The sequence below is a fragment of the Hippopotamus amphibius genome, chromosome 9 (assembly GCF_030028045.1).
Source record: "Hippopotamus amphibius kiboko isolate mHipAmp2 chromosome 9, mHipAmp2.hap2, whole genome shotgun sequence".
Classification (NCBI taxonomy): Eukaryota; Metazoa; Chordata; class Mammalia; order Artiodactyla; family Hippopotamidae; genus Hippopotamus; species Hippopotamus amphibius.
Genome location: NC_080194.1, coordinates 90,442,539 through 90,470,448, shown reverse-complemented (window position 1 = coordinate 90,470,448; position 27,910 = coordinate 90,442,539). Strand labels below are relative to the sequence as shown.

Below are 27,910 nucleotides of genomic sequence, written 5' to 3'. Positions count from 1 at the left end.
CTGTTTCCTTATTTGTATAGGGAGAAGTTTAGTGTCTTCTCTGGCCCCTCAGAAATGTTTTTTAACTGTTAATTCAGGCAATGATGTGTGTGAAAACTTGGTGCTCAGTGTAAAGCGTGGTGCAGGTGCAGACGTTCTTTATGGAGGGCAGCATGGTCACTGTTGGTAGAACAGGTGCATGGTGTCTTTAGAAGGTTATCCTGCTGCAAGAGGGAGGAGTCTGTAGACTAAAACCCTTGAAACTGAAAAACCTGGCCTTGTGACAAGAGCACAAGTACCCGACTGACAGTAGGTCAATAATACCTTATATTAGCACATTTTTATTAGATGAGGATGGCGCCCCCCCCCCCCCCCCGATTTGCAAATATTCTTTTTCCTATTTCTTCTAGACTTCACTGAGGGCCACCAAGTTCCTGAGAGGCCACCCAAACCATTCCCTCGGAGAATCAACTCTGAACGAAAAGCAGGTAGCTGTCAGCAAAGCAGTGCTGCTGCCACCACCACCTCACCGCAGCTCTCCAGTGAGATTGAGAGCCTCATGAGTCAGGGATACTCCTACCAGGACATTCAGAAAGCTCTGGTCATTGCTCACAACAACATCGAAATGGCCAAAAACATCCTCCGGGAATTTGTTTCTATTTCTTCTCCTGCCCACGTAGCCACCTAGCACACCCCATCCCTGCTGCAGCTTAGAGGACCGAGGAGCCAGGAGCTCTTGCTCAAGTAGCACCTAAAAGGGCAGAGAGTTTCCTTTGGAGACTTCACAGTGAGGTCTTGCCCTGTCTGTGGGGTATCACATCTGTGGTTCCAAGATTTCAAAGCAGTGGAATGAGAACGGAGCAGCTAGGATGTTGTATTATTTTATTTGTTTTGAGAGTGCATTTGAAGGTGTCCTTCAGTCCCCACCTGAGAGAGTGTGGATTTTTATTAAATGGTAGCCTACCTGGGGAACAGTCCAGAAAGCAGTAGGAGAAGTACTGTGCTACAAATCCTAATTGAGGACTTAAGACCTTCTTGGGTTAAGGATGTTGTTATGTGTGTCTTGTCTGTCTGTCTGTCTGTGGTTGTATGTGTCCTGTGATTATAAGATTAACCTGCTGTGTGTGTTAATCCCAGCCCGGGAATTAGCACAAGAGGTTTAGGAAGGAATCTTATTAAAGACTTCCATCTACTGTGGTTTTATACCCAACCCCAGTGTGTATTACATCTCCAACACTCCCCTTTGGCTTGGATTATCATGTGTATAGCTGAAGTCTTGTATTTTTAGAACACCCCCCTTTGTCCTTTCCCCTGTCTCCTCCACCTTCCTCCTCCTTGGTGTCTGTCATTGGCATTGGGCTTGCTATGACCAGCCTTACTGAAGCCAAGCAGCTTATAGGATGTGCTTTACTATGCGTGATGGTGTTGGCTTGTTTGGTAGATAGCTGGGAAAAGTACTGTTGCTCTATCATTATGGTCCTGTTTGATACTTGCAGCGAACACTGGTCACTCCAAAGCACTGTTTCTATAGGAACATTGAATCTGTTTATTAAAAGGTGTTTTAATTGTGCTAATTACATAATGACTGATTTGAGATAGAGGCCTTCAGATACATTCCATGCCCTCCCCAGAAAACAGTCTGTGGGAGTCTGTTGCCTTGGTGCCAGGTATGTGTTCTAATGTAGGTCATAGGGGTTTTCTACTTAATGGGAAGGGAAAAACACTTGTTTCCAGCATGGCTTTCTGGCCCAAATACCATGAAGCTCTTAGGAAGCTCCATTCACATGCTCTTTACCTTGTTGTACATAAAATGCACAAAACAGACAATAAGGATTTAACGCTTGCGCTTTTCTTCCCAGTGAATTTCAGCTTATGTGGGTGTCTCCCTTTGAACGTGAGCCAGGTTATATTTTCAGAGGTGATTTTTTTTTTCTTTGCGCGTGAAGGAATGGGGGGATACCGCCCGTGGTCGCACAGCATTCTGCTGATAATTAGCACCAAGCCTACACTGGTGCCGCCCGGCGACTTGCTTTTCTCATGTGCCTGTGGCTTTGGGAATGTAGCATTTCCTTCTTCCCCTCCTCCCCTCCTTCCCCTTTCTTCTTCACTTTAGGTCCTGTAGACTCTTTAGTGACTGCGTTCCCCACAGTAATTAGACATCACTGGGTAAAATAAATGCCTTTACTGCGGTGAGACAACAATGTGAAAAGCCCTGCAGCTTGTGCCATTGCCAGGTTGTAAAGGAGACTCAGAGTCCGGTGTGGGGCACTGTTGGTCCATTCCCGCAGATACTGCCAAGGGACCGCTTGAGTTCAGTTAGCTCTCTGGCCAGAGCCTCTTACTGACTTCCCTAGCAGGGTGCAGCCTTCCTCCTTGTTAGAGGCAAGCCTGCTCTTTGATAAATCTACCTTCCTCACAATCTAAATCATGGTTTTGTCTTGAGATCCAAACAGAAATGACTCTCCTTACATCTGTTTTCTTTCCCATCTTGTCATCTTTGGACCGAAAACTTTTTCTAACTCTTCTCTTCGCTTTCGGCTACTCATAGGTCTTTTGGTTTTCTCCTCTTGCCTCAGAGCCATTTATATTCCCAGAGTAGATAGTTCAGGGCTTCTTGCCAGGGTTATCCAAGTGTGTCTCCTCTAAGTGGCAGAAAACGACACAGCCCCCACCAGGTGCAAAAGGGCCTGAAGCAGGGTGGAGAGGGCAGAGGAAAGTGGCAGAGAGTAGGAAACAGTAACCTAGTATCTCCTACTCAAAGCCAGTATAGTGTTTCACTGAGGTAGCATTCAGTTTTGCACTCTGTTTAGATGTTGAAGGCCTAGACAAAGACCTAGAGAAAATGGCAGCTTACGTACCTCTCCACCCTGGAATTTTTCCTTGTCTGTAGATAATACCCATAGTCTGAAGATCTATTGAGAGAACAACGCACTTGTTCTGCCTATCTTTTGCCTTTTCAAAGTGCATCCAAAATTGTCTTTGATGATTATGCCCTTATTTACATATGCTAAAGGCAAGTTCATCCTTCCTTTTTGTAGCTGAGTACCCCATGAGGCTCATCGGGTCAGCCCCCAAACTAGGTGCCAGATCCCTGTGCTGAACGTGTGCACAGTTTCCAGGCTGGTTCTCAGCTTGTAGGCCTGTATCTGCAGGTGGTCAGGGTCTGAGATCATTCTGTGAGGGGTTTTCTCTTTGGGTGCTCTGAGGTCACGCCTGGGTCCGTGCCTGAGATTGCCAGGTGAGCCTCAGGAGAGTGTTTGCGTGGTTCTTGTTTTGAGGATATTTCCAAAACTTTCTTAAATTTTCCTGTGACTAAGGCACCAATAACCCATTCTTGTCCTCCATTTGTGTGGCAGTTTTTAATTCTTTGGCTGTGTTCTGAATTTAACTAAAAATTGCCCTTTCACAAGTGGGCTTTGAATTTTTGCCATTTTTGGCAAACACATCCTCTTTCCCCCTCTGTTAACTATCAGGTAAGTGAGGTAAAAACCACTTTCATGTTTTCCTTTTTCTGAAATGTATTAGGCTCTTCTATTCAACCCAGCCTCCTGCCTCCCCATGTCTCCCTGTGTTGCTTTACATAGGCTGCCTTGTTGCTGGGTGGCTGCTTTGCCCTGCTTAATCAGCTGCTCCTGCCGTACTCCTTGAGAACTCAGGAGCTCTCAAGGTGGGAAAAACCTGTGGGCTCAATGATATACCTCCCTTTAGGTAAATAATAGATTAGGCAGTTTATCGTCTCAGCATTTATCTGTTAATATTTATATAAATAGTGATATATACCTGTGGATGGCCATTCTCTTCCACTAGCTTTCTCTGTCCCCCCAGTCCCCCCAGTGCCACTTTACATATTCTGCCATTCTTCTGTTGGTTTGTTTCCTATACGGACTCTCAACACGAGGGCCCAGGGTGTGAGATGGTACTATTAGTATCATTTAGCTGTTTTATGAATTTAAAAAAAATTGGGGGGTTGCTATTCCTCACACTTAAAATATTTATTTCCTCTATAGAAAAGTAAAATATATTTTATGGTCCAATCAGCAATCTTACACCTGAATTTTTGTGTGTGATCAGCAATGGTGTTAGTGCAGAATATTCTCCTACCTCACACCAGGAAAGGCAGAGGGGTATAGGTCCTCTTCCCAAACTGTAAGTCCCCCTTCCTGCTGTTGGCCTTTCTGAGTCTGCAGTGACCACTGCCCATGGAATAACGGTATTCTGACCATTGGCCTGGGTCTAACAGTGTGTTCGTTCATTCAGCAAGTGTTTGTGAGTGATGGCCATGCGCCCGAAGTGTCAGCTCTGTGTTCTCCCCTGCCACCACATGGTGGTTTACTGACATTGAGGGATTGTACTTGGGCTGTCTGGCATGTGCATTTGGCCCTAAAGTAGCCGTTCCCAATAAGATTATGCTGTTTATATCCACAGCTCTTTTATGTATACATACATTTCCTGATAGAGCTGTCCTGGTTAAAAATCAGTTCAAGACACTCCCATTAACCCCTGTTGTCTTCCTATAGCTTTGACAGTGTCTGGGAGATTCCTCCGTATAAGTATCTTGGATACCCACCATTTTTATGTGTTTAAGTAGAATCTGGTGGGTTGGTATGTTGGCTCAGAGTTTCACAATAGGGCAGTTAAATGTTTAAGTAAAGCATCTGCCTGTACTCCCCTTTCCACTCCAGTGCCTTCCTTGATCTTTTTACTGAGCTGCTTGTGCCCCTAATCCCCTTTATTAGAAAGTTTTGTTATCACCCTTTTGGGACCTCTCACCATCTCCCATTCTATGTGGAACTTGTTTTCCAGTCCTTCAACAACCTTTCAGCTAACCCTGTTTCTTAGGAGGGCCAAAGGTGTGCGAGAGGGATGGCCACCTGTCTCTGGGTCCTGATCCTCAACCAGTTGTTTGGTCTCCCAAGAGCCAGGCAGTGAGATAGATTGAACTCAGTCAGCTCTCAAAAATGTCAGCCTGTATCTCTAGGGGTACAGAGCTTAGAGAGCTTACAGACCCTAAGAACTTAGTGTCGAAGTCAACACGTTATTATCCTCCTAGACTTTCAGGCCCTAGAAATTTGATCTAAAGTATTCTTGGTTGGCATAAAGCATTACTGTTACTACTTTGATCTCAGTCTACATTAGCAGTCTCTCTTTAGAAATACATGTAGCCATTTAATGCATGGAGGAGGATGCATAGTGGAAGCAGGTCAAGGCTGTGTCTTTGACCATCCTATTGAGCAGTCCTTTGGATGCAAGAAGCAGAAGTATTCAAGCAGAAGAATGGAGGGAGTCATAAGGGTGCAGGGTATTTCCCAAAACCCAGGATAAGCAGTACAATTGATTCCACGTGGAGCTGAGAAGCTTTGCAGCCAGTCCTTTCTCATGCTCTTCGGTCTGTCTGTCGGTATGCATGGCCCCAAAATAGGCACCTGAGTCCTCAAGTCCACACGACCCCCCAGCTCTAGGGATCACTGTTTTAACAGAATCCCAGAGCCTCTTGGTTCATATTTTCAAGAAAGACTGTGATCAACCCAGCACACCGGTCAGGTGTCAACCCCCGACCAGTCAGCCTTGCCACACAGGCCAGCAGCGGCATGCCCCTTTGGGTGGGACGGGGGGGCCGGTACCCTGGCACGCTGCAGCAGTGGAGCTTAGCATACTGCTTTTTTGAGAGTGGAAAGGCAGGCATGGGACTGTCTGGGACTTTGAGGAAATGCTTAGGTTAAAGTTGATTTGGGTTACTGTCTTATTTATTTCTTTATTTCCTGTTTTTCTTCCCTTTATGAGTCTTGGCATCCAAGATTTCTTACCTCCCTCTTTAGGACCAGTTTCTCCTGTTCTGGAGAACTAGTCTCTTCTTAGGTGACATTTCTTAGCCTTCATTCGATCTCAGGTTTCTAGTCTTCTTTCCTTTCATTTAGAGAGCAGATCACAAATCCACTGTAGCCCCTACCCATGGACTTCTGGGCTCTCTTCAGGTTTTAATGCTGAAAATATACGCATTCTATGGGCCCATGGCCTGTGTCCCTCCATGCCCTCCTCCCCACCCTTTCACCTGGTCTTTCCTCTGTGAGGGCAGCTCTGCAGTAATATTCTTAGGCAGGCCTTCCAAGGTACCTCAGAAACTACTTAGCCAGTAAGAATTTATAAAGTTGAAACAGTTGCCAGGATATAACTTAGGTATAGATTCCAGTTCAGAGTAGAGCTTTTACTGAGAACTCTTTAGACAGGACGCACTTGTCCTCCCTATCCAATTGCTCCCTTTGTCGTCCTCTACTAAAGCCTTTATTTGGGGTTTTCCTGCTTTGCCTGAATCTTTCGATCTTATTTATCTCATCCTGGAGCCTGTTCTGTGTTAAGACGTTTCATAATTACTTACAACTTTTTTAAACTACTGGAGTCATTTGATGTACACAGAAGTAACCTAATAATCCAAAGATATACACTGAGGCCGTGTTGAAGGCCGGGGCCTGTGTATTTGAAATTCCCTTCTAGGCCCCAGGATTAAGGGGCAGAGGGACAGCAGTGCCACTCGCCTTCACAGAGTCCTAGGAAATCTGAGTTGGTTTCAAAGGGGAGCACCGGTGTTTCTTGATTCCAGAAAGTAGCCCAGGAGTAAGTGGGGGAGTTGGGGTGGGGAGAGCAAGGCCTCTCTGGAGGCTCACTCGCAGTCGGCTGGAGAGCACGGGGCCAAAGGGCCAGCTGCTGACTAACAGACTAACAACTGTTTGGAGAGCTCGCTGCCCCTTTGCTTGTTCAGTGCTTGAGAAAAATGTGGCCGACCACTCCCTGTGTTTGTAGAGAGCAGAGGCTGAACGCCAACCTCAGATCTCCTACTGACTTGGCAGTGGAACAAATCAGAGTTCTGGTCGCCTGGCCCCATATTTTTATTCAGTCCCGAAAATGAATGTGAGAGGTGCCCTCCCCGAGTCCTCCTACCCCTGGCCCAGCTTGGGGAGCCAAGGAGAGCGCTGCTCGGTACCTGCTGTCTGAGCTCCTCAGGCCTCGTGCTGCCTCCGTGCTCAGGCCGCAGAGTGCGGTGTGCTGCGTGTGCACGCCCGGCACTCTGACCGCAGGGGTGCTGACCTGCCCTGTGTGTCAGCTCCCTCCTCGCTGCTCGCCTCTGACCCTGTTGTGGGTGAGGGTAGCCACACTTACAGCTGTCTGGAAACTGAAGAGGCAGAGGACTGCTTACCAGTCTGCAGACCGCATGTTTTCTATCCCTTGGCTGCTTCCTTCTGCTTTCTGGGTGAGGGAGCCCGCAGGCGCCATGCCCACGAGCGTAGATGCCTCCTGACCTGCCCTTCTCAGCATCGTTTTAGTGTCTTGGCCTTGACCTCCTGCTGAAACGTGTGGTAGAGGCGTGGCAGCCGTGAGGTACCTCCTACATCTGCTTTCTGGCTGTGGTGACTTGGGATTTTTAACCTTATATATCTTTTTCCTTTATTCAAAACAAAACAATTTTTAGCACACTGAAAGAAAAAAAAAAAAGCCAAACATTTTGTGCCTTTCTAAGGCAGCACTGTATCCCAGGCTGCATTTTAGGACTTAATATGGAAATACCAGAGTCTTAGCTCCTCTACCTTGAGTGTCATTCGTCCCTCCAGCCTAGGGGAGGAGTGCTCCATGTGGCTAGGGAAGTGGCACCAGGTGCAGTGTGTCGGCGCTCCCTTCTCCCTGCCACGGTGCTCCGTTAGAAGAAACGAGCATTGTACCCCAGATCATTTGGTTGGTTCCAGTCAGAATCTTAGTTATCAGGGCGTATGTTCTGTTCAGCAGGAAGAGACAGGATGTTCCGTGACTCCCAGGTATACTCTGGACCATTTCAAGTGACCCAGCCTCCTGATCCTGTTAGTGACCCAACTGCGTGGAACAGTGGAGGGTGGACTCTCCCAAGAAAGGGAGGTTGTTTGGTGGTTTGTTTTGTCTTTTTTGCTGGATCCTGAACTGGCCTAGACCTCCTGCCTCTCCCTTAGACTTGGCTTTCCTTTCATTTGAAAACTTCAGACGTAGAGCATTAAGTAGCTAGTGCCCTCTGCAGGGGCGAGTTTTCCCCTAGGAAGGGCAGCAAGGACCACGTACCGGAACAGAAGCCTGTCCTCAGTATTGTGGCCACTGTAGGTTTCGACCAAAAAAAAAAAAAAAGTATTCTGTATCATGACATTTTACTGATCTCTTTCCCTTTTCTCAGTTCTTCCCTGCCTTTAACTAATAAAGAATTGGGAGATAGAAACAATTCTTTTCAAAGTCCTGCTTATTCAGGATTTTGACATTCTTGGCCTGGGTGGGGCTGGAGAGAGTTGATGCTTTCTCCAGAATGAAGAGTCCCATTTGTATATCAGTGTTAAAAATAAAACAAAATGGAAACTTAGATGAGATTTTTGTGGACTATTTTAAAAATGTGTCATTAATATAAAAAAATTATATTAGCAGTATTTAATCATTCTCACCTGTAAAGAGTAAAACAGAAGGTAAATATTCTTACAGAGAATAGCAGAGCTTTAAGATTCATTTTCAAGTCCATGTTGTTTTGCCAATGTATTAATGTTTAGAGGTTCTGTTATACTAATGTTATTTATTAATTTTTTTCATTTCCATACACAGTTAACTAAAGAGCTTTTTCAGGCACCCATGTCTGTAAAAAAATATTTTTAAATAAAGTTTCTTTTGTTGTAGCAGACCTGAGTTTTTACTCATTCGTGGGTTGGGGGTGAGTGATACACTGGCCAGATGCCTAGGCCCACCAGTTCACCACCAGAAGGCTGTTCTGCTACCTTGAGGGCAGTCCAAGTGACAGAAAAGGGGCAATAGCGCCTTGCCAACAGCTCACCAGGCTCTGCAAGGTGCCTTGATAGAGCACGGCAGCTTTGCTGCTGAGTAGAGTAATTATTCCCTGTGCTAGAGCCTGAGCCCTCTGCTCAGAAGCAGAGGTGACCCCCGTCCCTGCTCCCAACTGCGAAGGGTTTTGTGTTCCTTTTGGTACAGTTCCAATTCTGAAAGCCCCAGGCTGCTGTGGTACCCATGATAAATAAAAAGCAGTGTAAGATTTCTGGGACCATTAAGCTTTATTTTTCATATATATATATACATATATAAAAAGGAAACAATTTGCAAATTTACAACATAACAAAACCATATATATACACACACGCGCACGCACAGACTCACACAGATACACATACACGCCCCAAAGCTCTAGCCAGGCCCGTTTCTCGTCTCCAAGTACCATTCTCCCATTAGGGCCCTTCTGCTAAGGTCTAGACCCATTAGCTCAGTCTGTGGAAGTCTGGTGCTAATATAACTTTATAGCCTTAACCCTCATAAAGGACAGCCTGGACTTCATCTCCAACCCCTGCCCCCAGCATTCAGTCTTACGTGATTCCTTGAGAGGGTGGGAGAGCCAGATGAAAGAGGGGGCTCAGGCCCAATAGCCTAAACTCTGGAAAGCAGCGCCCAGCTTCCTCACTGCAGGGACAATGAGATATACCTAGAATATCTTTTAAGGAGCGACACCAGGTCCTGGCTTCTGCCCAGAGAAAGGAAAGAGTGTTGCAAAAGGGACTCCAGAGGCAGGCAGGCAGCTGCTTCTAGATACTGCTGGGATCTCTCCAGAACCAGTGTGAGCAATGAACTTCATCAGCAGAGAGAGGCCTGGGTTCCCTGCATCCTTACTTCAGTGATACAGCTGAATGATGAAGCCAGCCCTGGAGCAGGAAATCAGCTCAAGATAAATAGGCTGCCTAATTCAGCTGCTGGCAGAAGGCAGGTATTTACATCCGTAATATGTGTAAAAAGAAAACAAGTTCTGCAAGAAACTCTCCTATGTGCCTCTGGGATACTGAGGCCCTCTCCTTGGCATGAGCATCACAGACAAATTGAGACAGTGGTGGACATGTCCCTGAAGGGGGGCCCTCCAGGGCCACATGAGGTCCTTCTCAGGACAGCTCTGGTCCTAGCCCATGTGCCCTCCTAAACAGGGTCTGAAGGTGAGCTGGAGGGGGATCTTCTCTGTAGTCCACTTCAGAGGCTTTGGCGACCATCCTGAGTGCTGGGGAGGAGGGTGAGCAGGGAACAGGAAATGTTCCAGGCAGGGGAGGGAGTGCTGTGTGATCAATGGGCTAGTGCCTCAGATCGATGTATTTCTCTCCCTAAAGATGGGTGAAGAGCAGAAGTGAGGGGGGGATTCGAAGACACTGACTGGGGTTTAGGGTGTAAGCGCTGAAAGGGAGGAGGGACTGAAGCCACAGCTGATGAACTAGGTGCAGCCGCCTGGAGGAAAGAAGCCGGGGTGGGTGGCAAGGCAGAGAATGAGAGATGAGACCCCCAAATCGCACCGGGCCACACTTCACACTGAGTGACGTGAGCCGCCAGTGCTTTTCAGGAAATGGTGATGGGACAGGGTCTTGCTCTCAGTCCTGGGAGCTACTCTCTCTCTCAGGGTCCCTCAGCCACCTGCCTGGCCCTACCGTCTGTGAGTAGAGTTAGGAAGGTAAGATGGGGCCTGCTCCCCATCTCCAGCAGGGAAGGATGAAGGACAAAGTTAGTGTTCAGCAACCATCAGCCCCTGCTGCTCCCAATCCCTGAAGATGTGTCAGGTTCTGGCCACAGGAACTGCCTCCTACCTGGTCTCCTGGAGCCCTCTTGTCACCGTTGCTGCCCTGAAGGAGGCCCATCTCTTCTGGGAGCTTATCTGACTTAACTTCAACTACAAATTCGCTCTTACGAGACGGGGGCAGCGTGCTGGGAGGAGGGAGGGAGGCAAGAGGTTGGCAACTCGGGGGCAAGGGAAGGGGGGCTGTTGGGAGCGACGCGGGACTGGGTGGTGATGGGCTCTGAGGTGCTCCGGGCCAGCTCAGGGTAAGGGCAACAGGGATGAAAGGGAGAAGGTGTGGGTGGAAGCTGGGTAGTGGCGGTAAAGCAGGGAGCGCTCAGACCCAGTGTCCCACTCCTGCTCCCAACAGGCACGTGGGCACGGGGGCTGGCAGGGAACGTCCCCGAGGGGGCAGCAAGCTGGCAGCATGAGACGGGGTGGGGCGCAGGCTGCCAGGTACCGTGCTTACATCTCTTGTTTGCCTGACCGTCCACACGGCAGCTTGCCCTTCTTGTAGAAGAAATAGAGGACAGCACCCAGCACAGCCAAGACCAGGATGCACACGGTCACGGCCACGATGACCACACCCTTGCTTTCAGGCTCTGTCAGCTTTTTCTCTGTCCCACAAAGACACCCCGAGTCACTCCCTACCCCAGGCTGTCACATTACCATTGTTGCCCCTGGCCCAGCCCAGGGCTGATGGAAGATGGGCCACTGCTCACTTGCTGACAGCTCCCCCGGCCCCTTCCCCGGGCCGGTCAGGGCAGCATAAGGATACCCTGGCACAGCCCTGTTCCCGGTCCCACCCAGCTCACCTGTGGAGGTGCTGTTGGCTCTGGCATAGGGACTGCCGGTAGAGGTGCTGAGCGTAGTGGTTCTGTTGGAGTCTGGGGTGAGAGACGTTAAATGGATGGGGGCAGGGATAGGAACGTGCCCTGCCTGGGCTTGCCCCCACCCCACCCTGCAGGAGCAGGCCCTTACCCAGCTCCAGAATAATGATGGTGCTGTTTCGGCCCAGGGAGTTGGAGGCCATGCACTCAGCACCTGTCTGCAACAGCTCCGGGGTCACAAGGACATTCAGGACGCTTAGGACACTCTGAGGGTCTTGGTTTTGTTCACTTGCCTACAAGGAAGGAGATGCAGCCGAGGGGTGGGAGGATGTCGGGTGGCAGCAGAGCCTGCGCGGGACGGACCAGAGCCTGGGAGGCTGCGACGCGTCTGCTCACCGTGCCATCGACGCTCCAGATGATGCTGGGCCGAGGGTGCCCCGATGCCTCGCAGGACAGATTCAGCACCGCGTTCTCCTTCACCCACATCTTCCTCTCCCTCAGTGCCATCCACGGGGGCCCTGTGGGAGGGCGGGGAGGGCGAGACAGCAAACAATGCCAGCCCGCCACCCCTCCCCACCGCAGCACCCCAGGGGAGCTGGGGGCTGTTGGTCCCCAGAGACCTTGAAAGAAACCACCCAACTCAAGGTGGCTTCGAGGGGCCACCTGATCCCTGCCCAGGGCCTCACCAAAAACGGCCACGTTGACCAGCTGGGTGCGGTGCAGGCCGGGAACGCTGGGCACAGATGCCACGCAGCGGTAGCCTCCCCCTGCCTCCCGCTTCAGGTTGTGTAATTGAAGCACAGGCCCCTCGGCCAGCACCTTGCCTGTCTGGGGTGAGAGACGGGTCAGCGGTCACTCCCAGGCCCACCCGCCTCATGGCCCCTTGCCCCAGGGCCCCCAGCCCACCTTGGGGTACCTTTTCTCTCAGCCATTGGAACTCAAGGTCCTGGTTGCTCTCTGCCTCACAGGTTAGGGTGAGGCTGCTGCCCTCCTGGCTCTCGGGGGCTGAGGGGCTCACTCGGACGTCAGACACATCTGGGGACGCAGCAGTGGTGTCAGGCAGGACGGGGCAGGGCAACTTCCCTCTCGCCCCAGCCTGGTCCCCCTGTCATGGGCCCCCAGCCCCTCACAGTTCACCACCAGCTCCTGTGGGTCACTCTGCAGCGATGCCATGGTTTCCAAGTCCAGGCCCTGACATTCATAGAGGCCACTATGCTCCTTCTGGGCAGGCTCCAAGACCAGGACCCCGTTGTCATCAGTCCTCTCTTCCTCCATCTCCCTGGTGCCGAGGTTCTGGGAGAAGACAAAGGCGTGATCAGAGTAGACCTCCAGCCACGCCTGCGTCCCCGCCTGCACCCAGAACAGAGGCCCCCGCACCTGCTTGCTGATGCTGAAGTGGGGCGGAGGGTTGCCATCAGCCAAACACCTGATTTCCACGTGGTCCCCCTCCTTCAGCAACCCCTCAGGCTCCACTTCCAGCCACACTCTCTCTGCCGGGTCTGCATAGGCAAAGGGGGCAGCTCTCAGCCCAAAGCCAGCAGGACTTTCTGCCAGGCCCAGCCCCACTGCGACGGGTCGGTACTCACAGAAAACAGGGACAGTGACCTCCTTAGATTCCTTCATGTGGTTCCCACTGGGCAGCCGGTAGCTGAGCTCACAGTAAAACTGGGCATCTTTGTCCTCCTTGGCCAGCTGTGCCTTCAGAACACTCTGCAAGGTGTACAGACCACTTGACTCCACGATCTGAGACGACTGGATATGGACCCCTGCGCAGGGAGGAAAGGGTGAAGGGCTCGGCCTCAGCTCCACCTCCAACCCACCCTCTGGTCTCCTGGGTCGGAGGAATGGCAGGGGAGCCCCTGTAGAGGGCCAGGTACAAATGCCAGCTGTGACCCTTCCACCCGGCAGTGTCACTGTGCATTATCTACCCTAGACAAACACACATGGGCACACGTACAAGGATGTGTGCAAATAGTGCTGCAGTGATTAAAAAAAAAAAGAAATGAGGAAACACTCTGGGTGTCCACTAATGGGAATGAGCGGTTAAGTAGGCTATATTGCATACACTGTGTGAAATACTGGGCAGTAGGTAAACCATCAGGCAGATCTAAGTACAGTGACCTGGAAAGATTTCCAAGACTTGTCAAAAGGAAAACAAGGTTGTGTAACAATATGTAGCACACAGTACCATTCACATCAGGGTTTCTCGACCTCAGCACTACTGACATTTGGGGCCAGATATGCCCTGTGCCCTGTAGGGTATTTACAGCATCCCTGGCATCTACCCCCTAGATGTCAGTAACACCTATCCAGTTGCAACAACCAAAAATATTTCCAGACACTGCCAAGTGTACAGAGGGGAGCAAATTCACACCTAGTTGAGAACCACTGATACAGATAGTAAAAAACAAAAGCCTATATAGTCCTAGATATATGTACATGTGTGAGTAAATACCTAGAAGTAGGCTTGAAAGAATACATACACCCTGAAAGCTGAGCTATTTCTGGGAGGTGGTCTGGGGCAGGAAGGAAATTTTCCTTCTAGATTTTCCACAGTTCGAATTCTTATGAGAATATTTTCAAGGATCACCTGTACACTTTAAAAAAAGTAAAATAGGGGCTTCCCTGGTGGTCCAGTGGTTAAGACTCTGCATTCCCAAGGCAGGGGGCACCGGTTCGATCCCTGGTTGGGGAACCAAGATCCTGCACCCTGCATGGCATGGCAACCCCCCCCAAAAAAAAGTAAAATAAAATGCAAGGTGGTCCCCATATGGTACCACCACAAGCATGACTTTTACGGGCAGAGAGGACGACTTACGGTTCTTCTCCTCCTTCAGGGACTGGCCATTCTTGTACCAGGTGACTTGAGGAAGGGGGTACCCGTTCCTCCCCATACAGGTGGCAATCTAAGGAGGACAGGCTGTGAGTCTCGGACCCCTCCAAGCCCCACCTTAGCTCCTGCCTACCCCCTGGCCACCCCAGCAGCTCTCACCTCCTCAGGCTCCTCACTGTTCACAGAAATGCCCAAGGCATTGACCTGGATGCTTGGTTCCTCCGGAGCTTCTACAAGGGAGAGAAATGGGGGGCATAGGACCACCACTTCCCACGCCCCATACTGCCTAAAAAGGCACAGCCGGGCCACTCACTGTAGACGCGGAGCTGGATGCGGTGCTCCTGGGACCGAGGGCGCTTGCCCTGGCACAGGAAGATGCGCTCGTCGTGGGGGGTGATGCCTGTCAGGGCCAGAGTAGTCCCTTTGTCCTGGAGGCTGAGCCGATGCTGGTACTCTCCAGGTTCGCTCTGGCCCTGGCCCTGACGCACGCGAAAGATGAGTGTTGGCTTCTCCTTGTGGACCTAAGGGGAAGTGGCAGGGAGGAGGTGAGGATCCTGGAGATACATGAAGGGCAAAGCCTTCCGCCCCTGCTGCCCTCTCTTGGGCCCAAGCACTCACAGAAAACCAGTCCACGTGGCTGAAGTTGCCCTGGGAGTAGGAGGGGCCACACTTCAGAAGGGCTGTGCGGCCCACTTCCACCTCCACCAGCTCGGGCTCCGGCTGCTCGGCCTGTCCGGGCACACCTGGGTGGGGGGGAGTGGGGAGGAGCACCCCAGCAGCTGTGTCAGCTCCAGCTGCTCTCTATGCCCTTGGCTCACTTCTGCTTGCTGCAGCTGTTCCTCCTGCCACTTTGAGGGTCTGAAGGGCACACTGTCCTCTCCTATCCCTTAACCACTCTTTACCCCCCAAACCTGGGATATGCACTTCTGGTCATTGAAGCAGAGACCCTGAGCACCAGGAACCTCCCCGATGAGGCTGACAGAGGGGCAACCCAGGCTCTGGGCCAAGAGGAAGGCCCCTTTCCTTCCCAACCCTAACCCCCCCCTCTCTGGGTGAGCTCAGAGTGTGGGAATGCAGAGCATGTGGCAGCCGGGGTACACAGGCCCTTTCTGTCCCCACACCCGGGGGAAGACATCACTACTCTACCCTTTGCACCCCCAAACCTCCTCCCCAAGTCCCCCATAAAACCCAGTGGGCAACCCTGGCCAGGTGGCCCTTATCTCATACTCCCTAAGCACCACCTCTGTGAACATCCCACATTCTCAGGGGACCCCATCCTGGGAGTGTTGTGAGTACGAAGGGGTCAAAGTCATGCAGGGTCCAGAATCTCTTCCCAGGGTCAGGGCAGGGGTCAGGGCAAGGGCCAGGCAGTGGGCAGGAGTGACGTCAGTGGTGCCAGTGTCCTGCCCGCCCCGTGAGGAGGTGATGTCAGTCCATACCATCTGGCTGGACTCGGGTGCCTGGTTGGTTGCCCTGGGCTGGCTCCCAGACAAGGGCAGATGGAGTGGTCTTCAGCCCAGAGCAAAAGCTTCAGATCCCTGACTCCATTTCCCCAGAGCTGGAAGAGCAGGGCCGGGTGGGGCTGGACCTTCTGCAGCAGTGGAGCGCGATTTAGCCCTTTCCCCAGAAAGGCTTGGAAGGCAGCAGCTGAGGGTACCCCAGGGACACTGGCGGCATGGGCAGGAGCCCATCGAGCTGGGTATTGCCTAGGCCTCCCTTTCCCCCACCAGACAGCGGCTGGAACCCGGGAAAGGAAGCCAAGAGAAACAAGCGACACCGCTGCGGGCCATACAAGGGCAGCGTGAAACCAGGAGCGCCCGGCTCCTAGGCAGTTCCAGAGAAAAACTCCGAGGTGCAAGGGCCCATTTTCCACCTGAACGTGGTCCCATTCCAGGAGGTGAAACAAGTTTGGGGTGCTTCCGCTCTGGGAATCCTCGATCCCTCGTCCCTGCCACCTGTGATGCCGTCACCCGGGTAGGGGTGAGGCGACCCACACCGCCCTCCAGCCTTTGCCAACGCCCTGCCGGGGCGGGAGCCGCCGTTCCTCCCCTCCTCGCTCACCTCCAGCCTGGCTCAAAGCCCAGGCGGGAGAGGGAGGGGTCGGCGCACCCCTCCAGCTAAGAAAGCTGCCTTTTGCAGCAACAGGCGGGCGCGGGATTCAGGATTTGGGGATGCGCTGTAGCTGCGCCTCCCGCCAAGTCTCCAATCACGGGCTCCCCAGAGAAAGCACCTGAGGAAAGCTCTCCCTAACGCCCCAGGGGACTCGGCTCCACCCTTTCACGCTCCAGGCAGCAGCCCCCCTACCCGCCTCCCCAGTCCTGCTCCCGGGATGCTCTGGAATAGAGGCTGCAAACTGGCTGCAAAGAAGAGTTGCACGCGCGCAAGGCGCCAGGTGCCAGGGACCCGCGGACGAAGAGCGCACGCCGCAGCGCAAAGCCCGGGCCCCCGCCGCGATGCCAGCTCTGCTCCCTGGCACGCTCCGCCGAAGACCGCCGGGTCGGCGCGTTGGGGGCGCGGGCCCCCCAGTGAGCTCACTCACCCGCGGCGCGGCGACAGCAGCAGTAGGCGGCGAGCAGGAAGGCGCAGATGAGCCCGGACCGTCCCATGCTTCCCGGCCGGAGGGCGAGAGCCAAGTGAGGGAGCTCGCGGCTGCCGGGGGCTGACGTCAGGGGGGCGGGGGAGGGGGCCCGAGCGCCGAGGCCCGCCCGCCACGCCCCGCGCAGCCCACCCCCCCTCCCCCCCGCCCCGCGCGCCGCAGCCCTAGGGGGCGGGCCCGGCGCCGAGATGCCCGGAGCTGCGCCGCCGAGCAGAGCCGCGCGGGGGTTAGGCCGGAGCCTTCCTCCCAGCCCCTAGCTGGGGAACGGAGAGGGGGCGGTGACAGGTGTCTCCGGGCCGGACTGCCTGGCCGAGGCGGCAGCGAGGAGAAGCTGGCCCGGATGCCCGGAGTCCCGCCGGGTCAGACCCCGCCGCGCTCACTCCCGCTCAGCCCCAGGCAGCCCGTGTAGCCCCGGGGGACCTCCTGGCGGGGGAGCCGCCGAGCAGGTCCTTGGTGTCCCTGATGGGGGCCTCCCTCCCACTTAGGCTCTTCTCCCCGCCTCCTCCTCCGCCCCGCCGGACCCTTGCCACAGAGGAGGCTTCCCAGATTGCACCACTGCGGCTGCCGCCGGCCTGGCACTGCCCCCAAGCCACGCAGTTCTGGCAGCTTTGAGGGAAGAACCCTGAGCCGGGGCCCAGAGACCCAGAGGTACCTGTACTGGGCAGTGGAGATGGTGCTCTAAGGACTGCCCCTTCAGCCCCAGCTCCTGCAAGCCCGTCTTTGGCTAGAGGAAGGAGGAAGGGAATGAACGCGCAGGCCCAAGGTTGTCGCATTTGTCCAAGCCCAGATCCTGAGAATTCTTCTTCTGCCCCTCTTCACTCATTGAGCCCAGCCTGGACTCACTTTCCTCTCGCCTGGATGAAGAAGAGAGGGGGAAGAAAGAGGGGGTGCAAGGTCTCCAGCTTGACCCTCAGTACCTGTTGCTGTTCCTGAGGGTTGAAAGGACCCCCTGCAGCAGGGCTCCCGCCTGCAGCAGGGCTCGACCTCCCTCCAGCATGCCCCCTAAACTCCCCCATGGCTCATGGCTCAGCAGCTGGCGGTAAGGGTTTGGAGGAGGAATCAAAACTGACTTCAGGCTGCCCTGCCTGAGTGCGATCTGCCGCACAGCAAGGTGAGGGGAACCCTGCAGCTCCTCTTATTCCCAGTGCCTGGATCTTCTGGGCTCTTGAACTAAGGCTCTGGGAAGGGAGACATGAGAACTCTTGCCTCATAGAGACGCCCCCCAGCACCCTAGCCCCAGGAAAGGGGTCCACATCAGCTGGGACTCCTTCATCAGGGAGGGTCAAAAGGGGCCCTTGATTTGGGGTAGAGTCCTGTCACCAGGCAGGGCAGCCTTGCTGCTGGTTGGGGGAGGGGCAGCGTGAGGCAGCAAATGCCAGAGATGGGCAGGTGACTTGAGAGGATGCTCCGGGATGGCGTTTTGATGACGCTGAGATGACTCTCAAACCACATCAGCCTCATCTTTCAGAAGCTTGCCGACCCCCTCCTCGTCTCCAATAGTTTCCAGCCAGAGGCCATGCCAAGCCTCCCAGGCCAGAGGCCTGCAGCCTGGGGGCTGGGGGGGGGGGGCGGGGGGGCAGGAGTGGGGGAACAAGAGAGAGGAGAATGGTGCTTCCCCATCCCCCAGAGTGAATGTATGGACTGGCCCAGGGCCCAGAATGGAATGGATGGGTTTGTTTGTCTGCAGGGGCCGGAGTGGGAATGGCTGAAGGATGGATGCTGTTTGCCCTGGCAAGCTCAGAGCTAGGCATGGCGCTCTGCTTCCCTGCCCCCATCCCCTTCCCTTCACTTAACACCATTAACTAATCATTGTCCTTTCTCCGGCCTGAAAACAAAGCCAGCTAACCACCAAGGACGGTCAGTTCGTAATTCTTCTTCCGTCCTGAGGCGAGTGAAGCTAGATGGGGGTGGAGGAGCTGCCTCTGCAGTGAAGGGGAAATGAGGTTAGAGCCCAGGGTGACATCCGTGCCCTGCACGTCCCTACCAAACAAGCACAAAGACTATCCTTTAAGGAAGCCAGCAGCTTGGGGCGATCTGGGCTGCCAGGGAGTGGGTGGTAGAGGTCAGGGGGCAGACAACTCCGGGATGGCTTCACAAGGGCGGCACACTAGGATTCCAAACCAAAAAGAGGTCAGGACGTTGGAGAGGATTCAGAGGGGAATGGAGACAGAAGAGAGGGGGATGACGACAGCGCAGGGTGAAAGAGCAGAAGTTGAGGGTATCAGCCCTCCAGCTCCTCTGAGATGCCAGGAGATAGAGCTTCAGCAGTCTCAGGAAAGAGAAGAAGGCAGCAGGGGAAGAACTTCCAGCGAGAGAGGATGGAGTTCCAGCAGAGGGGGACATCAAGGAGGCCGTGGTGGGCCTTCCATCAGCAGACACTCTTTGCCTGGACTGGGCTGGAAGCAGCCTTGCCCAGATTCAGGCCAAGATCAGAAGAGCCCCAGGCCAGAGTCCTAATTCCCTGTCTCATTTCTCTCCAGAAGGAAAGAGAAGGAAGGCTGTCTTCCTCCACCCCCATGGTAGACCCAGGCTACTCAGACACAAGAGGACCCGCTGTGCAGAATGCCCTTGGTGTGTCTCTCAGGCATAGGTCTGACCACAGGTAGAGAAACTGAGGCTGGGTGAGGTGGTGGCTGTGGTCTGGGTCCCTCAGTTCCCATCTCAAGGGTGAGTAGGGGTTTTCATTTCATTGTACAACGTGGGGCCCCACCCCAGTGGCGCTGGAGGTAAAAAGACAAGGCTGGGCCTTCCCCCAGGGGCTTGCTGGGGTGAGGTAAAACCCAGGAGTCCTCTCTCTCATAGTGGGCACAGGGGTCTCCCACCCACCCCGCTGGTGGAGGCGCCTTCACCAGGAGGATATGAGAAGGGCGGGTTCGATGGAGGAAGGAAGCTGATAAAGACACGTTTACAGCTGCACTGTGAAGATGCTGGGGGGGGGGGCACAGCAACAGTGGAGATGGTCAAGGCTGGGGATCCTGCCACCCCCCCCGCCCCGCCCCGGCCTGCCTGAAAAATAGGCTTCAGTCTGAGTCTTTGAAGGGGAGGTAGGAGAGTTTTTCCAGAATGGGGGTCTGAGCTGGGAGGAGGCTGTGCTGAGGGACGGAAAAGCTGGGTAGGAGGAGGGTGGGGGGCCGCTGCTGCTGAGGACACCATCAGGCCAGGAAACCGGATCCTGGGGGGCTGGGTGGAAGGTGCTGGGGAGGAGATTGAATGGGGGGAAGCAGCCCTATCCTGGCCGGACGCGGTCTCACCCATGTCCTTCGCACCTGACCCCGGGCAGGAAAAAAGGAGGTGCCTCCTGCGTTGAGGTGCGCCCCAGAAACACCATGGAAGAGGAGGGTGACTCGTGTGTGTGGGTGGGGGGGGGGGGAGGGTCTATTTTTAAACTTGGAAAAACCATAAGTGAGTTCATCTCCACCCTGAGTGCTGGAGGAGGCAAAGGCCCCATTGTCCAGGGGTCCAGAGAAGGGGAGGGGGAAGGGAGGTGGTGGCACAATGGCGGGGATTATACTGGAGCAGGCTGGGGCCAGGAGGGCGGGGGAGGGGCGTCTCCGTCACAGCTGGCCTACTGAACTCCGAGGTCGAGCCAGCCTGGGGCTTGGACAGGGGTGTTTCCCACTCTCACAAAGCCCCATCTTGGGGAGGTGGGGTCTGTCTCTGGCATCCGGTGTCGCATCCTGGGGAGGGGTCTGCGGGTGGGATTCCCACAGCCTGGCTTTCCCAGGGACTGACTGCACGGTCTGTTCCCAGGCTCCCAGCATTCCAGCGACTCCCCTGGGAGCTGCTGGCCTCTCCTCTCACCCCTGCTCTGCCAGGGAGTTGGGGGAAAGAGAAAGAGGGTGTGGATGCATGGGGACTCTTCCTGGGGCCGAGGGACCCATAAACCAGAGGGAGGGGGAGCAGCGGCTGGGGTCTGCTAAGGGGGATCACATCGCTCCCATCCTAGTCCCCAGCCCCGTTGAGCCATCCCCCAGACCGGGACTGTCCCTCTGAGAGTCCTCTCCGACCCCAGGGGCCTCTCCACACGGGCAGCCCTCCAGCACCCAGGGCCTGAGCCCAGAGGGTCCCGGGAGCCCCCGCTCCCCAGCTCTTGAGCGGCGGAGGCCGCGGGGAGGCGGGGCATCCGGCCGCGCTCGCACCAATCCAAACATTACCATAAATGCTCAGGCCGCGGCGGGCCGGGGAGGGGCTCGGGCAGGGGACCGTGGGGCTCGCCGGAAGCCCCGAATCCGGTCTCCAGGCTTTTTCCCAGCGCGGGCTGGTAGAGGTGATTCAGTCTCCCCTTTGGGAAGGGCGGGGCGGGGGTGCGGGGGGAGGCAGAGTTGCGGGTGGGGCGGGGTGTTGGGGAGAGAGCCAGGCTGTATGGGGAGTCCCTGAAGACTGCGTCCCGAGCGCGCGGTGACCTCTGATCGACGAGAGAGTAGGACCGTCCAGCCAGGATTTCAGCATCAGGTCAGGGGTGGGGGCTTCTGGGTCGCCCTGTATCCCCGCTGGATCCACTCCTGTTAGCTGTTATACTGGAGCCTCTCGCTCCCAATCCTGGGTCTCTGCTCTTTGGCCTCTGAGGACCTAAACGTCTTCCCACTTCCTCCTCTCATCCTAAATTTGGAGAATGCAGCAAGCTGGGGGCAGGGGAGGGCACAGGGCAGGATGCTGGGAGGCTACACCTCTCCCCCTCAGGGAAGTTCACATCCGCTCCCCAAAATACCACCACCCAGGAGGAGAAATGTCCCCAGAGAGCTGTTTAAATTTGACTTTGAGTTGTCCCTGAGGAAAGGACAGCAAGTCTAGCAGAGAGGAGCCTATGGGAAGCCTAGGGATCCCGGGTTCTGCTGTGTCTCTGGAGACAGTCTTCTCCCTGAAGGCCACTTCTGCACTGCGGTTTCCATTCCGGGCAGCTCTGAACAACCTAGGAGGGGCCCTGCAGGAGGGGAGCCTTGTCCCACCACACCCTGGCAGGGCCTGTGATTCCCTCTGCTGTTGCCACAGCTGAGAGGTGGGAGGGAAGAGCGGCGGCAAGCGGTGGGGGTGGGCTGAGCCCCGCCTCCCTGACCCATACCCCAGGGCCCAGGGCTTCGAAGGAACTTGAAAAGTGGAGAGAACACAGGATTTGGAGTCAGAGAAGAACCCCAGACCAGGTCAGACGGGCTGTGCTCTCCCGGGTACCTTCCCTTTGTGTCCCAATCACACTGGAAAGTGCTGGTTCAACTTTGGTCTCCAACACCCGGCTGTAAGCTCCATGAAGGAATTGGTGGCTTTGAGACAGCCCTGCCATTTAATTAGCTAATCTTGGGCAAGTGGCCAACCAAGTGACTGTTCAGAGGCGAAATGGCCATGCTCAGAATGTGAGAAGAAGCTACTTGTAGCTAATATTTGCGCAGTGCTTTACAGCTCAGGCCATCACTTAAGGGTCATTTTCATCGCTAATGTTTATCTTGATCTTTGCACCAAAAAATGAGGAAACTAAAGCGGAAAGAGTTGCATGACAGGACTTCCCTGGTGGTGCAGTGGTTAAGAATTCACCTGCCAATGCAGGATACACGGGTTGGATCCCTGATCCGGGAAGATCCCACGTGCTGCGGAGCAACAAAGCCTGTGTGCCACAACTACTGAGCCTGTTCTCTAGAGCCCGTGAGCCACAACTGCTGAGCCCCAGTGCCCCAACTACTGAGCCCGCGTGCTGCAACTACTGAAGCCCGCGCACCTAGAGCCTGTGCTCCGAAACAAGAGAAGCCACCACGATGAGAAGCCCACCGCAACGAATAGTAGCCCCCACTTGTTACAACTAGAGAAAGCCCCCACACAGCAACGAGGACCCAACACAGCCAAAAAAAAAAAAAAAAAAGAGTTACATGACCTAAAGTCACTCAGCCTGTGAGTAATGGAGGTACATTTTTTCACTGTGGTAAAATACACATAACACAAAACTTACCCTTTTAACCATTTTAAGTGTACAATTATGCAGCTATCACCACTGTCTCGTTCCAAAAAGTTTTGATCACTCCAAAGAACTAAAATTTGAACCAAGATTGATCTAACTCCAAAACCTGGGTCCCATACCTGTAATAATTTACAGCTGAATTAAGTATGCATATCATGGAAACGAAAGCAGCAGATTGGAATACCACTGAATTCTGTGGTGTAAACAGGAAACACAACAGGGATTCAGCAGAGGGAGCATCCCTGTGGACTCTGCCTGCACTAGCCAGGAGAGCCTTTCTGAAGTGTGGAGGCTTCAGCGTAGAGTCGAGTTTAGATAGGGGAGGAGTGAGGGTAGATCACTCCAGGCAGGGCAAGTGGCACAAGCAATGAGAGGCGGTGGGACTGAAGAAAGGGGCACACGCAGTGACAACTGCTTCTTCTGTATAAGAAGAGTTTCAGTATAGGCATCTTGCTAGAAGGTCAGGCTGATAGGGGGAGGCTGGGGAACACGGCTTGCTATTTGCATAGCAAGACCACTGCTTTCACTTTCATTATATGTTTCCTTGGAGTGTCTTGAGAAGAGCTTCAGCCACTGCTACAACCTGTAGACCTGTCAACCTGTTGGCACCACCTTTATGCAAACAGCTGGTACTAAGTAAAGTGTTACATAGCTAACTAGAAATTCAACAGGGTAGAGGGGGCACCCATGTGATAGCCTGGGCAATGAGGTGGAGTTAGGTCATGGGGGAGGAACTTGGATCTTGAGATAGAAGAGGCAATGGGGAGCCACTGCCTGTTCTTGAGTAACGGTAAAATGCTGTGATGAAATTGAAGTTTAGGTTTATAAGGGTTTCTCTTTCTTCTTTGCCTGAGAGCGCCCCCTGGTGCCCCTCGTTTGAACTGTTCTCTCATCTTACGGAGTAGGTGGGAGGATGGGGGACAGAAAAGCTGGATTGATGAGTTGCAGAAACCAGACTCTTGGGCCTCATTTCAATTCATCCTGAGTGATGACAGCACTGCAACACAAATAGAGGTGACGTGTGGACAGAGAGGGTTTGCTTTGAAGGAAAAGGGCATCGTGGTGGCTCCCTTCTCTGTCTCATAACTGAACTAGGATATTGTGTGTCAGGTACTAAGCTGGGGGCAGGGGATGGGATGGTAACTAAGAGCAGGTCCATGTGTTTGAGAGGTTTATACTGACAAGTAAACAATTAGAATACAACGTGTCAAGTACAGGGTGCAAATATGCACATGAAACACTTACTTAACTCAGCCTGAGGTGGCCAGAGAAGGCTTCCTGGAAACGTTGACACCTAGCTTCATTTTAAGGGATAATGGTAGGTAGCCGGGTAAATGAGGTGTGGTAGCATCCTCTGTGCAAGAGACAATTCGTGGTTGATTAGTATCCTGCAAGGAGGAATGAGTTTAGTGAGGGATGAGGCCATATTACAGAGGATTTGTAAACCCTGGCAAATGATCTAGCACAGCAGGATGTGTATAAATGGTTCTGAGCAGAGCAATGCCAGCCAACTGGTTTAGATCTATCTGAGTTCAGGCCCAGAGGGACAGAACCAAAGGTCCCACTTTCGAAGATCCTGTTTCCCCTCCCAGGTTCATCCTCTCCCTTGGGTGACTGCAGTTGGAAACATCCAGACGCTTCTGGGGAGGTTGCTGCTACACCTGGGGTATGGCCTTATTTTAAATTTCAACAAGCCAATGCATCTGATCATAAAAGCTCCATGCTAGAGTGAAAGATAAGCATGGGAGGCATTTCGTTCCTTATGTCACCCACCGTGACTCAGATCCTCTTGGCAGCCTTTTCTTCTTCCCACATCCAACTAGAGGTGGGACACAACACTTTTTGAGTCCCCTGTAAACAATCCTCAAATAAACTCCACTCAGTGGAGTACTATGCAGCTGTTCAAAGGATACGGACGCTCTCTACACATTGATATGGAGTGATCGCTAGAATATAATTTATTTATTTATTTGTCATTGACATTTTTATTGAGGTGTAGTTGATGCAGAATATAATTTTTTAAATATTTATTTAGGCTGCACCAGGTCTTAGTTGCAGCATTCAAACTCTTAGTTGTGGCATGCATGCAGGATCTAGTTCCCCTACCAGGGCTCGAACCTGGGCGCCCTGAATTGCGAGTGTGGAGTCTTACCCACTGGACCACCAGAGAAGTCCCTAGAATATAGTTTTAAATTAGAAAACTTGATACAGAGGGCTCAACATGGAATGCTACCTTTTGTGTAAGAATGGGACGAATGTTTTATATGATCTACATCTATATTTATACTTTCAAACAGAAACACTGAAAGGACAAAAACCCCCAGTGTTTGTGTGGCCAGGTCAGATACAAATGAAGGTCAAAATATTTGAATTATTTGAAGGCTAGCTAACTCTGTTAAATTTGCTCTGTCCTCTTACCTTGACAAATAGCCTTTCTAATGACAAAGTAAAAAAATGTGTAAAGCTGTGGTTTTTGTATGACAAAGTCATCAAAATATCCAATATAATTTAACTTAATTATCACTGCACATGCCTGAGTGTTCTCATGATGTGCTAGCAATGTTTGGATGGATAATAAAGTCATATGCAACTCAGTTATTATATAATATTCCATTAAATAAATCTTTCTTGCCTTCATTTTGGCAAAACCCCTAATTATATTGTTATAATAAAAATTTTCTCATAATACATATTCTGTTGCCTGTGATGCCGAATTAATTTACTTTTCTTGAGTTATTGTTGCTCTTGGATGTTTAAAAAGCTAATTTCAATTTAGAGAAACTTTGCTCCAAACTGAAATTATTACTAATATTTTTAAAGCAATACTTAAATTCAGAATTGAATCATAAATTTTATATGTCATATTCAAACATTGTAAATGAGTCACAGATAATAAATGATTTTATCCCAGAAAATATTTTTTTCATCATATAAGTCTGTATCATTATAATTTTCAACATCTTTTAAAGCAATGTCTAGATTCCTTTGGTGTTTAAGTTTTACTTTTTTCAAATTATTCAATGCTGAGCAATTATTTAAAAAAAAACCGAAGAGTAGTATTTGCTACATTTCTTCAAATCTCTGTGCAATTGAAACTGTAACTTGAACTTGGCAAGAAAAGCCTCTCTAGAAATTAGTTTAGGAATTATTTGCAGGTGAATCTTTTCCTTTATGCCCATGCAAACATTTTTATTTCCTTGTTTTAGTTTCCAAATGTATATATTTAACTCTATTTTGAAATAATTTCGAATATTCAGAAAAGTTGCAAAGAATAGAGTCCTTTACCTAGTCCTTTACCTAGTGTCAAAGGTGATTAACATTTTGCCACAGTTCCTTGACCGGGGATTGAACCCGTGCCCTTGACAGTGAACGTGCACAGAGTCCTAACCACTGGACAACCAGGGATTTCCCCAGATTTTGCTTTTTTAATTCTTTCTAAATTAAAATCTTTAAATACAATTTTAACTAACAATTTTTATTTATGTGTGTATATATGTATAATTTTTATGAATCATTAAAGTAGATTGCATACATCATGCTCCTAGTTTCCTTAATACTTCAGTATTTCCTGAGAAGAAGGATATTGTCCCAGATAAGGACAGTTATCAAATTCAGAAGATTTAAATTGATACAAGACATTTCTAGTCCACAATCCATATTCCAGTTTGACAAGAGTCCCAGTAATGTCCACTGTGGCGTTTGTCTTCCCCTCTAGTACAGCATGCAGTCCAGAATTCTCTGTTGCCTTTAGTCCTCAGGTCTCATTACTCTCCTTTAATCTGCAACAGTTCCTCAGACTTTGCCTTCATATTTGCCAGTTTGGATTTGTCTGGTGTAATCTTGTGCGGAAAATAGGGTTATGCACCCCAGGCTGGAATACTGTGTAAGTAATACATACGTTAGCATCCCTTGATGGTTCTGCCCTGAACCAGTTTTTACTATCATTGTTTTAAAATGGTGATTTTCTACCTCTAGCCTCCCTCATTGTGTATCAGTCAGTGTTCCGTTGTAAAGAAGAACGCTCCCTTCTAATTTTTTGTTTATTTATCTTCTTGTAATCAGTTTGGACTCATGGATTCCTATTTTATTCAATGGGTTTTATTCCATTACTCTCCTTATTTACTTTGAAATCAGCCACCTTTGGTGGCCACCTTTGAGCTGGCTTCTGTATCCTTTGACACTATCCCCTTTCCGTCCCCTCCTCCTGCCCCATAATTTTTGGCACTACTTTATTTCTGGCAGAATTTCCAACTTTCTACCTTCTCTGCCTCAGCCCTAAAATCAACCATGTTTCCAAGGAACACTGGTCCCTTTTAGTGGGGAATGGTAGTTAGAATCGAAAATCTGGGCACTAGGTCTGCTCCTTGCTACTGGGGCTTTATTGCTTCTAGGCCCTTTCAGTGGACAGAGCTAGGGAAAAACAATACCCATATAGCATATATACTATGTATATAATACATCTAAGCTAACATATATCATATCTAACACATACATATTAGAAAGCCTGAGTTCATACTGGTAACTTCCAATTCCAGTCTAATTCCATGGGGTTCTACCTTGCCTTCCTGCATTCCATATTTATGTCTCTCTTCTTCCAAAGGAAGAACTCTGGCTCCCAACAATGTTTCAGAATTGCTATACCCTACAAAAAGCAAAGCTAATAAGAAGAGTTCAAGAGGTCTTTCCTTCCCCCAGGCTGACGGTATATAGTTAGTTCTTACTTCCCTCATTGCTGTGTAGGTATATTACTCATGTGAGATTAAGTTGGGTTCATTTGTTTCTGTTTACATTCAGCTTGGGTTGTTTTTTCTCATTTTTGTTGATTTATTTTGATATTTTAAACATGTAGGGGATTAACATGCTTCCAAAAGTTGAAATTACGCAATGGAATTCCCTGGAGGTCCAGTGGTTAAGACTTGGCGCTTTCACTGCCGTGGCCCGGGTTCGGTCCCTGTTTGGGGAACTAAGATCCCACAAGCAGTGCAAAAACAAACAAAACAAAAAAATTACACAAAAATGTATACTTAGGGACGTGGCACTCCCTCCCTTCCCCATCCCTTCCATCCCATTCCTCTATTTCTGCCCCTAGTAGATAATTAATTTTATTATTTTTCTGGTTTAACCTACCTATGTTTTCTTATATCCC

The 27,910-nt window shown here is 51.5% G+C and overlaps 2 protein-coding genes across 3 annotated transcripts in view; one reads left to right on the top strand and one right to left on the bottom strand.

Annotated features, from left to right (window-relative positions):
- CBL (Cbl proto-oncogene) overlaps positions 1–8,640 on the top strand; it is a 96,509-nt gene extending 87,869 nt beyond the window's left edge. The window contains exon 16 of the mRNA XM_057748724.1: positions 390–8,640. Within this exon, the coding sequence (XP_057604707.1) occupies positions 390–667 (278 nt within the window). The 3' untranslated portion in view covers positions 668–8,640. The remainder of the gene's footprint in view (positions 1–389) is intronic.
- A 379-nt stretch (positions 8,641–9,019) lies between these two features.
- Positions 9,020–17,239, bottom strand: MCAM (melanoma cell adhesion molecule). Of its 2 annotated transcripts, XM_057696001.1 has the most exons (16): positions 16,767–17,239; positions 14,846–14,970; positions 14,541–14,748; positions 14,387–14,457; positions 14,213–14,300; positions 12,981–13,160; positions 12,772–12,893; positions 12,525–12,687; positions 12,311–12,429; positions 12,081–12,222; positions 11,791–11,912; positions 11,546–11,687; positions 11,380–11,451; positions 11,034–11,181; positions 10,596–10,713; positions 9,020–10,121 (listed from the first exon to the last, which is right to left on the bottom strand). In XM_057696001.1, the coding sequence occupies exons 1-16, from the start codon at positions 16,831–16,833 to the stop codon at positions 10,092–10,094; spliced, it is 1,917 nt and encodes a 638-aa protein (XP_057551984.1). In that variant the 5' UTR covers positions 16,834–17,239; the 3' UTR covers positions 9,020–10,091. The 2 variants fall into 2 exon arrangements, with proteins under 2 accessions (XP_057551984.1, XP_057551985.1); XM_057696002.1 differs by lacking the exon at positions 10,596–10,713 and having other exon boundaries at positions 16,767–17,238.
- Between the last annotated feature and the right edge of the window lie 10,671 nt (positions 17,240–27,910).

Excerpts from the sequence above, each read along its gene's own strand:
- MCAM (XM_057696001.1), bottom strand. The coding sequence starts at position 16,833 with ATGGGACGGTCCGGGCTCATCTGCGCCTTCCTGCTCGCCGCCTACTGC. Across the intron at positions 14,749-14,845 it reads GCCACGTGGACTGGTTTTCT|GTCCACAAGGAGAAGCCAAC; the intron begins GTGAGTGCTTGG and ends ACTTCCCCTTAG. Across the intron at positions 12,894-12,980 it reads GGTCACTGTCCCTGTTTTCT|ACCCGGCAGAGAGAGTGTGG; the intron begins GTGAGTACCGAC and ends TTGCCTATGCAG.